General features: G+C 38.1%; 1 protein-coding gene across 16 annotated transcripts in view; it reads right to left on the minus strand.

Moving 5' to 3' along the window:
- The window catches only part of DOCK9 (dedicator of cytokinesis 9), a 356429-nt gene that overhangs the window by 188029 nt on the left and 152746 nt on the right, over positions 1-15654 (minus strand). For all 16 annotated transcript variants that reach the window (XM_069064161.1, XM_069064166.1, XM_069064167.1 and 13 more), the window contains exon 2: positions 2300-2416. In XM_069064161.1, coding sequence (XP_068920262.1) covers positions 2300-2416 — 117 coding nt within the window. The remainder of the gene's footprint in view (positions 1-2299; positions 2417-15654) is intronic.

The following is a 15654-nucleotide window of genomic DNA, read 5'->3' on the forward strand; positions in this document are numbered from 1 at the left end:
AAACAACCACTACCCTAAAAAACCGCATTTGAAATTGTTATGGCTGAAGAGAGGGACAGTGCGGTATGGATAGACAGTTGGCCTTGGAACCAGAAAGACTTGGATTCAAGTCCTACCTTTGACACATAATGGCTTTGTGATCCTAGGAAAATAATGAAACCTCTCAGGACTCCAGGCAAATCTAAGGCTATAAATTGCATAGGAGGTACAAAACTACATTGGTAAAGGGAGTTTCCTCACCAAGGGAATTCCCTACATTAATGAAATCCCAGGGTCAGATCTTATTCCCTATTTTACAACTGAAAACTTAGGTTGAAATCTATAGTCCCTTATTTTGAGGAAAACTAGGAAAATGAGAAAAACAACTTTTGTTGATCCATCCATTTTTAGTGAGAAAAAGTAGAGGGTTTGTGTTTCTGTCAGAGGCATGCAGGGTACCTAACATCTCCAGAGCAATAGTTAATATGTAAAATGCATATGGGTGTTTTTCATGTAATTTCAATCAGCTACCTCTGCTATGTTCATTAACAGGTGGGTCCTGTGTCTCTGGGGTTAAAGATGATACTGAATATGTTTTATTCTTCTCACTTCTTAAACATTTGTATCACAATCCCTTTCATAAAAAGAACCTGGCATTCTGGATTTTCAAAATTAAAATGGTTTCTAGAGAATCCATTTTGCTGTAATATAAAAACACACACTCTAAGGTCAGTCGTGTTCAGTGAACCTTGAGATAAACTTTAGCTTCCACAAAGGCCTCCACAGGAAAAATATGTCAACATTTAGTATTAATTTGTAATAGTCTGTTTTTACTGTGCAAATGTAACGCAAACCTTGCCAAATTAACTGGCAAAAAAAAAAAAAACGGTCATTTTTGAGCTTTCCGCTTGTTTTCTTTTTGCTATGTGATGTTATTTTGTGAGGTAGTTTTCAAAACATCCCAGTTCATAATAAGTTAAAAAAAAACTGTACCACTGGAAAGAGTTCTCTGGGAGGATTTTCCCATTAACAGTGAATCATGTTCCCAAAGATTTGTTTTCCCCATCAGGAAAGAGATAAGCTTATTTGCATACTTTAATTCTATAAAGAGGCAAAATAAGATTGTGCTCTTTATGTAGCAGCAACCACAATGGCATACCCAGGATGGCTGCTAGCACAGGTTCTTAGATTTGCTTTTCCAGGAAAGCTAGTTGTTTAAGGGGTCAACAATCTTTTTTTTTTTTTAATATATTCACTAGTTCAGGGGAAAAGTCAGCACCCAGAACTTCAGAGAAAGTGTAAGCAGCGAAATAAAGACCAACAGACAGGTCTGAATCAAAGCAATATTGCTACACATTTTACATACATCCCTGGATTGAAAGAGCCTTTACATCTGAGCAATTGGGGAGTTCTGAACATATGGCCACTCAGAATCTGACCAGGGAATCACAAGATCCTTCTCATAAGCAAGCCCGCAAAGCAAAATACCAATTCAGAGTATATATATATACTTCTCAGAGCCAGAAGGCATAACAACCCTCCTGACTCAATGCCTAATTAGAAATTAGCAAAAGGTGTGAAAGCCTTCCTATAAGCAAGCCTCCCCTAAGCAAGTTTCCCTTAATGGGCTCTATGTGAGGCCATCTTATATCCCATTAACACTGCACATAATTAAACATCCTAACCCTTGGATTGTGAAACATATGCTTCTAAAATTGCTTAAAGCCCATTAATGATTTTGTATATCACATAGGAACTTGAAAGCAACATTTTCCAGACTTTTTCTATGAGAAACTTTTGATTAATCAATCTAAAAATCATTTTTAAGGGCCTATAATATAGATGCTATATCCTAGTAATATTTTTCTTATTAATGTCATCATAAATTTAAAGGGGGAAAATTTAGCAAGCCATCTAATCTATCCATCCCCACTTAATTTAGAGATGATAAAATTGTGCCTCAAACATTGACTTGCCGAAAGTGCTATGAGTAGGGAAGTAACAGAAGGGGTGTTTATAACCCCATGGAAGGGTATACTTATATTTGCCATACTTATACTATTAGCAATATCAACCCCATAGAGCTGATTGGAAATATACCACTATCTGTATATTACAAATATTTCTGGATTTTCTTTTTATCACGGCTAAGAGACTTAAAAAAGGAAAAAGAAATCCAAAGCCAAACATTCATCTGGTAGAAAAAGGTTAAATTAAATTCCTGAATAAAAAGACAGCAAATGTCCTTATATCCTACCAATTATCACTAAAGACCAAATACATGATTTAAAAAGGTAGGAAAAATAAAAAAAACTGTTACCTGGAAGTCATCATAAGGAAAAAGAAGCATCTCTCGTAAACCATCATTCAAGATTTGAGTCTTCTTCTGGACAATAACATTTTCATAGTCGAGTGGCTCAATTAGTTTTGGTTTTGCCTAGAAAAGAAACAAAATAATACAGCTTGCTTTAGCACCTGGAAGTTTCTTAAGTAAGGACAATTCATTGAACTATGTAATATGCCATCTGCACATTTTTCTTTCAAGAGGAAAATAAATCCCTAAAAAACCCATAGTTCTCTGTTTGAATGTATAATCCATGGGTAGGAAAACATTAGGATGAATAGTAGATAGATTTATATTTTAAAAGGCAAATATATAATCTAAAGAGAATTTGAATTTTGATGATATTCATTCATGTTTTATATACCATAAACAAAAGTTAAAAAAACAGGAGACCAGAAGCACAAGCATAAATGTGTTCTATTTATTCAACTTCTCAATCAGTTCTCATATCTGTCCATTACTCTCTATTTACATCATTGCCACCCTACTCAAGACCCTCACAACCATCCTCTTGGGCTGCTAAAGTACTCACCCAACAGGTTTTCCTTATTGTTACTAGCCTCCCTGTAAACTATCCTTTCATATAGTCACCAAAATAATCTTTCACTAGATTTCAAACTATGTGGAGGGGAATAGGGCATCAGAAGACGGGAAAGGTAGTAAGAGGTCAGGTCACTAAGGTATTCAAAGCCTTCCAAAACCTCACCCCATCTACCTTTTCAGCTGTTTCTCTCACTCTTCCATCTGCACAGGAGAAGCACTCTAAAGGATGTCATTAGGGAAATGTATGAGAGGAAAAGCAAACTGACCAGCCATGTTACGAGAGCTAGGGATAGCACATACCCAGCTGAGGTGCTTCACTGGTTCCCATGTGAAATGACAGAAGGACTGGCCTGCAAGTTGGGCAGGCCTCCTGGAGCAGATCTGCACATGGCAGAGAGCTGAACAGGACAGATGGACAAGGGCAGCCTAGGATCTTCCTCACTGAAAGGAGCGATAGTTATCAATGAAGTCAGACATCCATGGGCAGGAGCGCTGAAGTACATATCTTACTACCTCCCTACTCCAATTTCAGCCAAGCTAGTCCTCCCAGAACAGGCCTGGAGTATTTCCCACTTCTGTGCCTCAGCTCATGCCCTTTCTCCCTCTACCTTCTTCACCTGTCCTTCTCTTTTAAACCATAGCTCAAAACGTAGTCCTGGTAGGTTAGAATTGACTGAGAGTCAAGAAACATGGGTTAAAATCTTTGCTCTGACATTTCTGGTTCTGTGACCACAGGCAAGTAAAGTGGAGATAAATGGCCGAAAGCCATGAACAGAGTTCTCAAAGAAACAAACTTTTAATAACTCAGCTGAAAAACTGTTTGAAGTTTCTATAATAATCAGATGAAAAAAAAACAAAAAAGCTTTGAGTTAACCACTTTTTTTGGGGGAGGGGCAATTGGGGTTAAGTGACTTGCCCAAGGTAACAGGGCTAGTATGTGTTAAGTGTCTGAGGACAGAGATATACAAAAAATCAACAATGAGGAAGTTATGAGGAGACAGATCCCTATGACACTATTAGTGGACCTATAAATTGGTATAATTTTTCCAGAAAATGATCTGTCAATATACAATAAGAGTTGTGAAATAGATCGTGCCTTTCCATTCACTGATCCTCCTGTTAGGACAGTATCCTGAGAATGCGAGTAAAAGGTGGGGAGAAATCTAGCTGTACAAAAAATATTTATACTGACCTTATTTGTAACAGCAAAAAAAAAAAAAAATTAGGGAATGATGGGTTACTTTGTGCTACATCACTTTATTACTGTGCTATAAAAATGACAAAGGACAGGAAGAAACTGGGAAATGATTGTACTAAGCAGCAAGGACACAGACCTTGACCATGACTAACCTGAGAAAGACGCAGAAAAAAAATTTGATTGGAAAATAATATGGAAGCATATGAGACATGAGTGTTATCATCTTGTTAAATCTACTTATATTGATGCGGATAGATTCTTATCATGTTTTGTGTTTATGGTTTTATATATGCCTTTGCTATTCATTAGTTTAATTATTTAACTGATATTTTAATTGTTTAATTGATAATTATGATAAAAATTATTAAAAAAAATAAAATAGACTAGGAATACCTACTTTACATAGTGGTTGTGAGGAAATGTCTTTGTAAACTTTAAAGATAGGCATAGTCTGTCAGTCAATAAACATTATAAAATACCTACTATGTGCCAGGCCCTGTGCAGAGTACAGGGAATACAAGGAAAAGGCAAAGACAGTCTCTGTTCTCAAGGAACTCACAGTCTAACAGGGAAGACCATATGAAAACAATGACATCCATACAAGTTATAAATAGGATGCACTGGAAATAACAAACAAAAGAAAGGCACTGGAATTAAGGGGGATCAGAAAAGGCTTCCTGTAGAAAGTGAGGTTTTTAAATGGGACCTTAAGGAAGTCAGGGAGGTCAGGAGGTAGAAATGAGAGGGATGGAGGACATTCTTCTAGGGATCAGGGTTAGACTTGTGAATCCATTGGTTTAGATCAGGGGTAGGGAACCTGCTGCCTCAAGGTCACATGCGGCACTCTAGGTCCTTAGTATGTATAGCCTTCTGACTGAGTCCAAGTTTTACAGAACAAATCCTTTTATCCAGGGGATTTGTTCTGTTAAGTTTGGATTCAGTCCAAGGGCTGCACTTGAGAATGTAGAGGGCCACATGTGGCCTCGAGGCCACAGGTTCCCCACCCCTGGTTTAAAGCTTCCTGAGACAATGCAGGACAGTGCCTTCTGTATCAACTCACAGTCTTAGAGAATTAAGAACCAAGAGATTAAGTTACTTACCCAGAGTCATAGAGCCACTATAGACAAAGACTGGACTTACACCAAAGTCTTCCTAATTCTGAATTCGGCTCTCTATCTAGTAGACAACAAGACTTTCACAGAAACTATAATGATTTTTCAGTCTTCTACTTATAAACTCCCTAAGAGCAGGGCCTCCCTCTTGTACATCTTAGGTGGCCCTCACTATACTTAGCACAGAACTTTGCATGCCTTAAGTGTTTCATAAATATTTGTTGAATGAAAGTCTCTACCTGCCTCTTTCCCCAGTGAGAGCCCTTTTCTTATGTAACAAAAATTCTCCACCAAGAAAGTTTTTTGAATAAATGGGTAGCCTTCATTTAATACTGCAGATGCAAGAGGTTTCTAGCAAACTGTCACATGAATCCTATGAAAATTCTATTCAGTCTTCCATTAAGAAAAAAAAAATCTGCATGTCCCAATGGGGGAAAAATTGGTCCCTGAGTGTAATGAAATCATTTAAGAAAGCAATTATTGAAAATAACATGGTTACAAAAAAAGGCTTCCTTATTAAAATATTAATACTTTAGTACTTTGTTCTAACCAAATGGTCACAAAATTAATATGAAGATAAAAGTCCCATATTAAAGATTTTGATCTCTGTCTCTCTGTCTCTCTTTCTCTGCCTCAAGCATTACTGTCACTTCTGGAATGGACAATCCCTAAAGCTCTGACAATTTGGTTAAGTTTTCTACCAACTTTGAAAAACTTTACACTTCTAGTTGTTTTTTTTTTTTTTAAGCAATTGGGGTTAAGTAACTTGCTCAAGGTTACACAGCCAGTTATTTCTGGGTGTGGTGCTGAGTATCTGAGCCAGGATTTGATCCAGGTCATCCCAACACTGGAGCTGGTGCTCTTACTCGCTGAGCCACCTGGCTGCCCCTAAGCAATTGGGGTTAAGTAACTTGCTCAAGGTTACATGGCCAGGTGTTTCTGGGTGGGTGCTAAGTGTCTGAGCCCGGGATTCGATCTCCAGGTCTTCTCAACACTGGAGCCGGTGCTCTTACTCGCTGTGCTACCTGGCCGCCCCAACACTTCTAGTTTTAAATCCAAAATTTGTTTTTATTTGTTCCCTCAAAATTTTTTCAAGAAAATTCCACTCATCAAAGCCTGTACAATTTGTTATCATAATGTGAACAGAGAGATCCAAATAAGAGTTAAGAAACAGAAAGTCCAACCCTGACTGAGCAAGAGAGGGGTTTCTTCCCCTCTACTTGAATGCAGAGTTGCCTGGAAGCCAATTCTCATCTCAGAACTACCAGAAAACAAAAAAGACTAGATTATACATGTATGTCAAAAATATTTGCTCTTCATGCAAAGGCAAATCACTCATTTTATGACTGAATCATAATATCCTTACTAGGAACTAGCAGCATGAGAAAAGCATTTTTTGAGTCCAGGAAAGTGTCAACTGTTGAAAACTGCCAGTTGTTAGAATAAAGTTCCAGCACATACAAGGGGGAGGGGATGCCAACTAATTGTACTGGTGGCAGCTGTCAAATGTTGGGTAGAAGACTGCTCCACAGGCCTCTTGGATCCCATTTAATACAAGCCTTCCTATTTTATAAAGCTAATCTGTCATGTAATTTGTTAAATGTGAGATACTATTCATTGAATTTCTGCTAGTAAGGAGTATCTCAACTGTTTTCATCATTTAAAATGTAGGAGATGTTTTGGAAAGTCTCCCAATATGTTAATAAGGAATATTCCTTTATCGAGTAAAATTATTGATCAGCTATATTGAGTAAATACTAGAGGGAGTACAAGACACATAAAAACCAATAAAATTTAGTTGATGAGTAATTTCTATTGAGTAAGATTATGGACTAAAAATGTTAGCTATGAAATGATCATAGGATCACAGATCTAGAGATTGAAAGATCCTCAGAGACCTGCCTAGTCTCACTCCATCATTTTAAAGAGGAGGAATGAGGGACCCCAAAGAATACAGGTAGTTAAGCATCCGGGAATAATAATTGTGTTGTTCTTGAATCATTTCCGTTCATTTGAGGTATTTTTGGCAAAGAAACTAGAGTGATTTGCCACTTGCCTAGGGTCACACAGCTAGTAAGTGTCTCAGGCAAGATTTGAACTCAGGTCCTCATTACTCCAGGACCGGCACTCTGTTCACTGAACCACCTAGCTGCACTTATTTAAATCCGTACTATACCATCTTTAAGGGGCAGGAGCCCAGTCTTCTCATTTGTAAAATGAGGAGCTTGGGTTAGGTGGGTTAGACCTTTAGGGTTCCTTGAAGACCTAAATCTATGGATTATCCAACTTAAGTGGTCTTGGACAAACCACATTTCTTCTCTACTCAAGTTTCTTCATCTGTTAAGGAAGCTGAACTAAATCATCACCTTCTTATGATGTATTCTTGTCTTATAAAAAGAATTAAGTGTTGATGTAATAAGCCTACTTACCACCTCCACACACAAAATGTTAAAGCTGCTTTTTTCCCAACTCAGTTTAACCAATCGTGCATTTATTAAGCACCTACTGTATGCTAAGTACTGGGATTACAAGGTTTGTGAACAGGGCAAAGGATGAATAAAATGTCACTACCATGTATCACTCAATAAACATTTATTAAGCTCCTAGTATGCGCCAGGCACTATGCTAAGCACTGGGGATACAAAGACAAAAAGTTTGTAAACAGGGCAAGAGATAAATAAAATATTATTACTGCCTATTAGTCAATAAACATTTATTAAGCACCTACTATGTGACAAAAGACAGGCCCCATCCTCATCAGGAAAGACAGAAAAACACAGAACTTAGGAGAGGGGAGGGTTAGCAGTCCAAAAAAAGGGGGGGAGAATAGTCAAGGAAAGAGTTATGAAGAGTTAAGTGCAGGGAATGATGAGGATAGATAGATGACACTGATGTTTCACTTTAAGGCTTCAAAGGGCTTCACTATATTATCTCATTTGATCCACACAACAATGCTGGAAGATAAATATAACAGGCATTATTTTCCTCATTTTGCACATGAGAAAACCATGGCTTACAGAAGTCATTTGCCCATGTTACTGTTTGTCCTTCATTCTCTGTCATCAGGAAAGTGATGCCCTGGCATGAAAGTGAATTGGATTTAAGTGAGGCAGGACTGTGCAAAGTCACCAGCCTCACTTTCTCCTCCAGAGCCTTCTGGGTCCAGTGGCAAGATACAGATCAGGAGGACTGGAGATGATCCTGCTTTGCCCATGATCACATAAGTGGGAACTGTTGAGGATAGGAATTAAGGTCCCTCCTGACTAGCTCTGACATTCCTTCCCATTACAACCTACTTGCCAAGAGTATAGACAGAAGATATATATTCAGTATTCCAAGGTGGCCTGGAAGGGAAATTGGTAGCAAAGGGTCAAGGACCTGGCTTTGAAGGAGTGCCTCCACAGCATTCTAAAGATAAAATGAATATGATCAAAGGGATAGATGAGAAGGATGGCTTTGAGCTTTGATAAAAGGAACACCAAAGCTTAAAGTGAGGAGTGCCCTTCATCATAGGTCAAATATTTACACACAGACAGAAACACAATCCAACCCACCAGCCGCTCCCCCCCAACCACCACTTCCTGAGGAAAAAAAAAAATAGACCAATAGTACACTAAACATTCAGTGCCCTGAGCACACTAGGGCTTTGACAGGCATCCTGAGAGGATGATTCTAAAATGTCCTGCCAATTAATTACTCTTTTATAATCTTTGACTTCTCTCCAACTATCATTCATTTCCCCCTTTCAAATCTATTTGCTACTCTTGGTTGGGCTACATGATGTCCGGATTCTAAATGAAATCAATTTCCAAGGTATCACAACTCTGGGAAAACTACAGATTCCATCAGACAACACCAGACTCAGGCTATGTCCGACACACTCAATCATTCAACCATTCTGGCTGTGTGTGAAAAGCCAACAGACGGCAATATGTAACAGCTATGATTTACTCATCTCCTTAAGTGAAATTCCTCAGACTTAACCATTCTTCTGACAAGCTAACTGCCCATAAAACTTCTATATTTAGCCCAATCACCATCTTCCCTTATTTCCCCCATTTCTCATTCCCAACAAGGCACAGTTAGGCTGAAAATGCTAAAGCTGTTGTTTTCAACACAATTCAATCAATCATGCAATTTATTAAGCACCTATCACATGAAAGGCATATATAAAGATAGACAAAGACAAAAATAAAAGTTTCATTCCCTACATGGTCCTTTTATTGTAGGAGCAGAAAATGGAACAACATTTATACCTATTATGAGTAAAAAGATGCCAGCAAATATAATGGATATTTGCTTTAAAACGTAAGAAGAATAAATCTTCAACTCAACAGAGCTACAGATTTCATCTGATACTCCCATGGGACTGCAAATTCAATTGGGCTTTTCAAGCTGGGGCAATATCCCTCTTTATTTAAAAATACAGATCTTTTTCATTTCATATGGAAACAATACAAGTTAGAATGACCACTGAGCTAACGGGTATCCAAACTGTGGTCATATAAAGAGAGAACTTGTCATTATGTTGTCGTTGTCGTTGTTTGTTCATCTTCAATTTCTGAAGAGGACCGATGACATTGTGGGGTGATGTCTTGACTTTCAGCTGAAATGGATTTAAGTGAGACAGGGCTGAGCAAACTCACTGGCCTCAGTCTCTCTTCCAGTCATCAAAGTCCAGGGGAAAGACAAATGTGATGGTCTGGGATCCAATGGATGACCTCGGCATCTTTGATGTCTGGCCAAGCCCTAAGTGTTCCACTTTAGCCACCTTCTTGGCCATCAGAATAAATGGAGAAAAGAGAGAATTTCTGAAGGTAGTTATAGATGGTGATGAGTCCATCATATCTGACTGAATTAATGTCAGTCTGACACCATGCATGTATGTGCATATTATATATACTCTCAACAATTCTAGAGGTACTAAGCTTTCAAGAGTGACTGCCTCTAGTTGGGCACTCCAAATGATTAGTACTGAATGTATGAGTCAAGTCATGGAGTGGGGGGTGGGGGGTAGAGACAGGTGGGGGAGGAGGGAGAGACTACTTTAAAAAGATGTCTTCCTTTTCTTCATGCCTCAAATTGTGTGTAAACATGGGAAACAAGGAAGAGAGGTAGACACTGTCTCTTTGGCTAGAATATAAGCTCCCTGAATAGGGACTATTTTAATCGCCATTCTGAATCCTTAGCACCTTGCGCACAGAAAGCATTTAATAAATTCTTTTTGATTGATTGAATACTAGCTTGACTCTGAAAATGTCCCTTTCCATATATTCTGGTCATGCAAACTCAGATATGGAATGGAGATCATGTTGCTGAGGATGACAAGCCTAAAGACCAGGGATCACTAAGGTGCTAAAGAGATAAAACATCTCCTTCACACTTGAAAATATATTTTTTCTTTCTTTTTCCTTTTAGACACAGAACCTCCAACAACTGAGGAAAGGATGATGACATTACCAGTCGTTGCAAATGTTCTTTGCTAGACTGGAGGAGGGGGAAAAAAAGATGGATCAAGTCTCATAACTCCTATTTGTGAGCAACCTTTTTTAAAAGGAAAAAAAATGGAAGGTGTCCAGAAGTAAAAAATCACATTTTTAACTTTTGAATTTTAAGGGGGAAAAGGAGGAAATACTCAATATAAACCACTAGCCTGAATTTAGAAGCAGTCTTGAAATCTCTTTTCCTGGACACTAAACCACAACAAGTCAGGGATTTCTGAGAATGTTTCAAAGAATGTAAAATGAACACCAAGCTCTCTAGACAACTAAATATATTTCCCTTCACACTATAAAAAGTTCTATTGTGTGGAGAACAGACTAGTCCAAAGAATGACATGGCTTTGAGGAGTTTTTTTTTAATTTCATTAAATGTAATTGCTTTTCAATTAATAAGTATTTATTTTCTTCCTCCCACTTCACTTCTAAACCACTGGAAAAAAGAACCTTTTTTGGGGTGGCCAGGTGGTGCAGTGAATAGAGCACTGACCCTGGAGAGTCAGGAAGACCTGAGTTCAAATCTGGCCTCAGACATTTAACACAAAAACTAGCTGTGTGACCTTGGGCAAGTCACTTAACCCCAATTGCTCTCCAAAAAAAGGTGAAAAAAAAAACCCTTTTTGTAATAAATGCATCATTAAGCCCAGCAGAGTCTACTGACCCATCTTGAACAGAAGAATAACATGGTAAGACCTGTGCTTAAAGAATATCTATTTGGCAATTGTATGGAAGTATTCAAAAACTTTTTTCTTTTAAAAAATAAATTTGATAGAGCAAAAATGACTTTTAAAAATTATACCAACTTCAACTTCTAAAGCGAACACAATTTAAGTGACCCAGATAAAAAGCTATCAAGGTAACAGGACCTGGAACAAAGACACAAGGAAATTCACAGTAATGACAACAATTGAGAATTAAACTAAATTGCAGCATGTTCAAATGAGCCACAACTCCTATAAGGAGCTGCTTGTAATTGTCAGCTGCATCCAAATGGGATGCAGTGAGAATGCTAATGAAGAAAGTCAGACAAGACTGAGTTATGGATGGGAGGATTACTGCATGCCTTGTGCCACGGAGTCACATGAGGAAAAGAGCAGAGTGGAATTGTAGTAATTCTCTTGTAACAGGGCTTTGAGTGTCTTCTTGCTATTATGAAATGGGGGATGGGAGATTGAAAGTGTAGGGAGAGATAAGAAGGAGAAAGGGAAAGGATGAGGAGACAGGAAAGAGGTATTGAGAAAGATGAGAGAATATGTCACCAGGATAATATAGATTTGATCAGATCCCTTTAATTAATAAAGTTCCTCACTAACTACTAAAGCATGCTTCCGATCTACTTAGCCAGATTTAGCTTATAATATTTCCCTTCACTTTACTCTAGTCAAAGCATCCTAACACCATTCCTGAAACACACTCCATACTTGACCACCTTGATGTCTTTCCTTTCATGAGCCTTTGAATTTTAAGGGAAAAAAGGAGGAAATACTTTTCCTTTCCCTATCCACATCTCTAGGGTTAAAATCTTCCCATTATCTTTCAGATGCCAATCCCAATGTCCCATCCCGGGGGTCCTGATCCCTCATCCAAAAGAGATTCCTCCTTTTCATGCACTCTGACAGAACTTTGTACCTTTCAAACATGATTCTTCTCTATTTTATATTATTTTTACATTTTTTTCTCCCCTTACCTGACTGTATGCTTCCTTAGGGAAAGAATCATGAACTACCTGGCATGGTACCCTGCATAGGTCTCTCAAAAATTTAATTATCATATGTGACTAAAGTATTGGCAAATATAGACTGTACTATAAGCTCTATTTTTTCATTTTCTATACAAGAGGGAATAATAGAAGAAGAGAGGAAAATGTGGAGTTATAAGATCCATTGCATTCCTGATCCAAACTTCACAATAATATCTTTTCTTCTCCATAAACTGCTTCTTTTAGTATTACAATCTGATCAAAGTCGTTCTGGATATTATATTAAGATTACCTTCAAATTGAGATTACCTGGATGAAAAATTAGATCCGTGGCAACTTTGAGCTAGGTGGAAAACCATTTAGCCAAACTCTCTAAGTCACTTTCATTGTTTATACATACCTAAGAAAACTTATCATTTTGACTGAATTGGCTGGTCAGTTCAATCAAGCAGTTTTTTTTTTTTTTCCCCACACAGATCTGACTGACCGGCTTAACTAGTAAATTAAATCTAAGAAGACTGACCAGTCGTGTTTTGCCTTGGAGGGAACAACCAGGAGCCAAGATCAAGCCATAAAGAGACGGGTTTAGGTTTTGCATAAGGAAAGATTCCCTAACAATTAGGAGTTGGACAACATTAGAATAGACTGCTTTGGGAGGTAGTGGGATCCCCATCCCTAGAGAGCTTTTAGAAGAAGCTGCATGATTACTTATCTGTTCCCTTGGAGAGGAGGGAGTTCTTATTCAGAGATGGGCGGCTGAGATTGGATATGTGTGCATTTTGTTGTTTTTACTGATATCTCACAGAGGCAGGATGGTGTAATGGTTATATTATTAAGCTTAAAAGCAAGAAATCAAGGTTTAAATCCTGTCTTCAAATCCTGTCCAATTAGCTGTGTGACCCCAGGTAAAACATTTAACCTCTACAGGCCTCAAGCAATTCCCTAGGATTTGTCTACTAAGTCAAAGAAAGGTTGCTCTCTGAATAGGTAGAAGGATTTGAGTTCCCTTTCAGGAAGTTCTCCACACTGATGAAATCATAAATCCTTTGTGTATTCACATACCAATGCCTAGGAAACAACCTCTGGAAAGGTAATGAAGAAGTTATATAATTAAAGTAAAGGATTCTATAAGAAAGGAAGGGGTGGTCTTGAAAAAACTATTAACTTTAAGATGATATTCTAAAAAAGAGTTTAGGAGAATTTCCATAACATATAACTATGTTGTACCTGGCCCCATTCTTTGCCTTCCCCCAACCTCAGCTCTCCCTCATGGAAGTGAGCAGACTGCCAGGTTTAGCTCTGCCCTCTCCCAGTCATGGAGGTGGGCAGGCTGCCAGGTCAAAGAGAATTTCAAGGTGTGTACTGACCAATCACTGATTTTGGTCTCTGCAAGGTCCTGCTTACATAACACCTAATGGTTGGCCGCATGGCGTCCCTTTATAAGCTGAGGCTTTACCTGAGATCTCCACTGCACCATTTGGGAGGTTCTCCATCAACCAGCTATGTGGCTTGATCAGCCAACATGGCCCCAATAAAGGGTCCAATTCTAAATTGTTACTTGGGTCTTGCTTATGTTTTCTGGGTACAAGTAGTGAATAAAAGCTTGTGTTTGGACGATAAATCAATGTCGAACACTGAAAATCATGTGGAATCTTCAACATAATTGTTTAAGTTTTAAATGTTTTATTGAAGTTTTTTATTTTCTTGATTTTCTCATTTTTTAAGCTTCACAATCCCTTTCCTATGACCCCATACATTCCCTAAACTCCACCAAATCTCCTTTTTTGAAAAAGAAAATTTTACAAAAACAAATCAACAAGCTGGCCATATCCAATGATATATGTCTGATTCTATACCTATAGTCTACTTCTGTCAAGGAGAAGGAACCAGTCTTTTGAAATCAGAAAGCACAATGCCTTTGATCATAGTTCTGACATCATCCAAGGTTGTTGTCCTTTACTATGGCCATTAACATAAATCTTTAAAATGTACACACCACTAGGATTCAATAGAAATCGCTATCGTTTAGTAATTCCAGATTCCCAGAAGGGAAAAATACTGCCTGGCACTTCTGTTTTTACTGCCCAGGAAGCTAGTATAGTACAGGAACAGGAGGGAGGAGGTCTAATATTAGACAATATCACACGGATAAGACTCAAAAAGAAAAGATAAGACTCATTTCAAGAAGAAATTCTTCCATCTCTTCAATATTATTTGATGCTAAACAAATAAAAAAAATCCTATTTAAAAGGGATTAAATGTATTAATGCTATCACATTACATAATTTGGATTAGCAATTATTACACATCCTCTAGTACAAAGTATTTTGTTAAGTACCAAGGTTGATATCAAGATAAGTAAAATGTGGCTTAGGGAATCAGAAACAAACCATATTAAGAGTAAATTAAAATAAGGACTCACATTTTGGAATGGATAATAGAGCACTGAATTTGAGGTTCAAGTACCTGAATTAAATCCTGGTTTGTTTGTTTTAATTTAATTATGTTTTCCAATTAACATTTATTTTCTCTCCCTCCTAATGGCCCTACCCAGTGAACACTTTAAAAAAAAAAAAAAGGAAAAAGAAAACCCTCATAACAAATATGCATGATCGAGTAAAGCAAATTCCTATGTTGGCCAGATCCAAAAATCCGTGTCTCATTCTCTATATTAGGTCCATCACTTCAATCCTCACCCTTCTTGACCTTTCAGGAGCCTTTGGACGCACTGTAGATCACTCTCTTCTCCACAATACTCTCTTTTCTCTAGGTTTTCATACCACTGCTCTCTTCTTCTACCTGTCTGAATTCTCCTTCTCTGTCACCTTTGCTAAACCATATCCAGGTCATGTCTGTGTAACAGTAATGGGGACTTGAAGATCTTCCCTGACCCTTAATAAGCTGAATGTAATCATATGGAGACTGTGGTGGGAGGATTTTGCTGAATAGGTGGAGCAGGAAGGGGTGGAGCAGAGCCCAGAAGAAGCTGGAAGTCAGAGCAGTTAGACCTGAGGGGGGAGAGAATGCAGGCAAGGAGACAGCTAGGCTTGTGAGTGTTTGTTTGTGGGAAGGCTTTGGCATGGTGTGTCTCCCTGTTCTGTTATGGCACAGTAACTTCTTTGTTGCTATGATGGATTAGGTTTTCTGGTGTTGGGATTTGGCTTTCTGGTGTCTGAATAAATGTTTTGATTCTGTCTTCTATATGGAGTCTGTTATATTTTGTTTTTCAGAATATGTTATTCATATTTGCCATTGGTGCTGTGAATATTGCCTTGGCAATT

The sequence above is a fragment of the Petaurus breviceps genome, unplaced genomic scaffold (assembly GCF_028583685.1).
Source record: "Petaurus breviceps papuanus isolate PSGF00001 unplaced genomic scaffold, PetGlider_PUasm1.0 90625, whole genome shotgun sequence".
NCBI classification, from domain to species: Eukaryota; Metazoa; Chordata; class Mammalia; order Diprotodontia; family Petauridae; genus Petaurus; species Petaurus breviceps.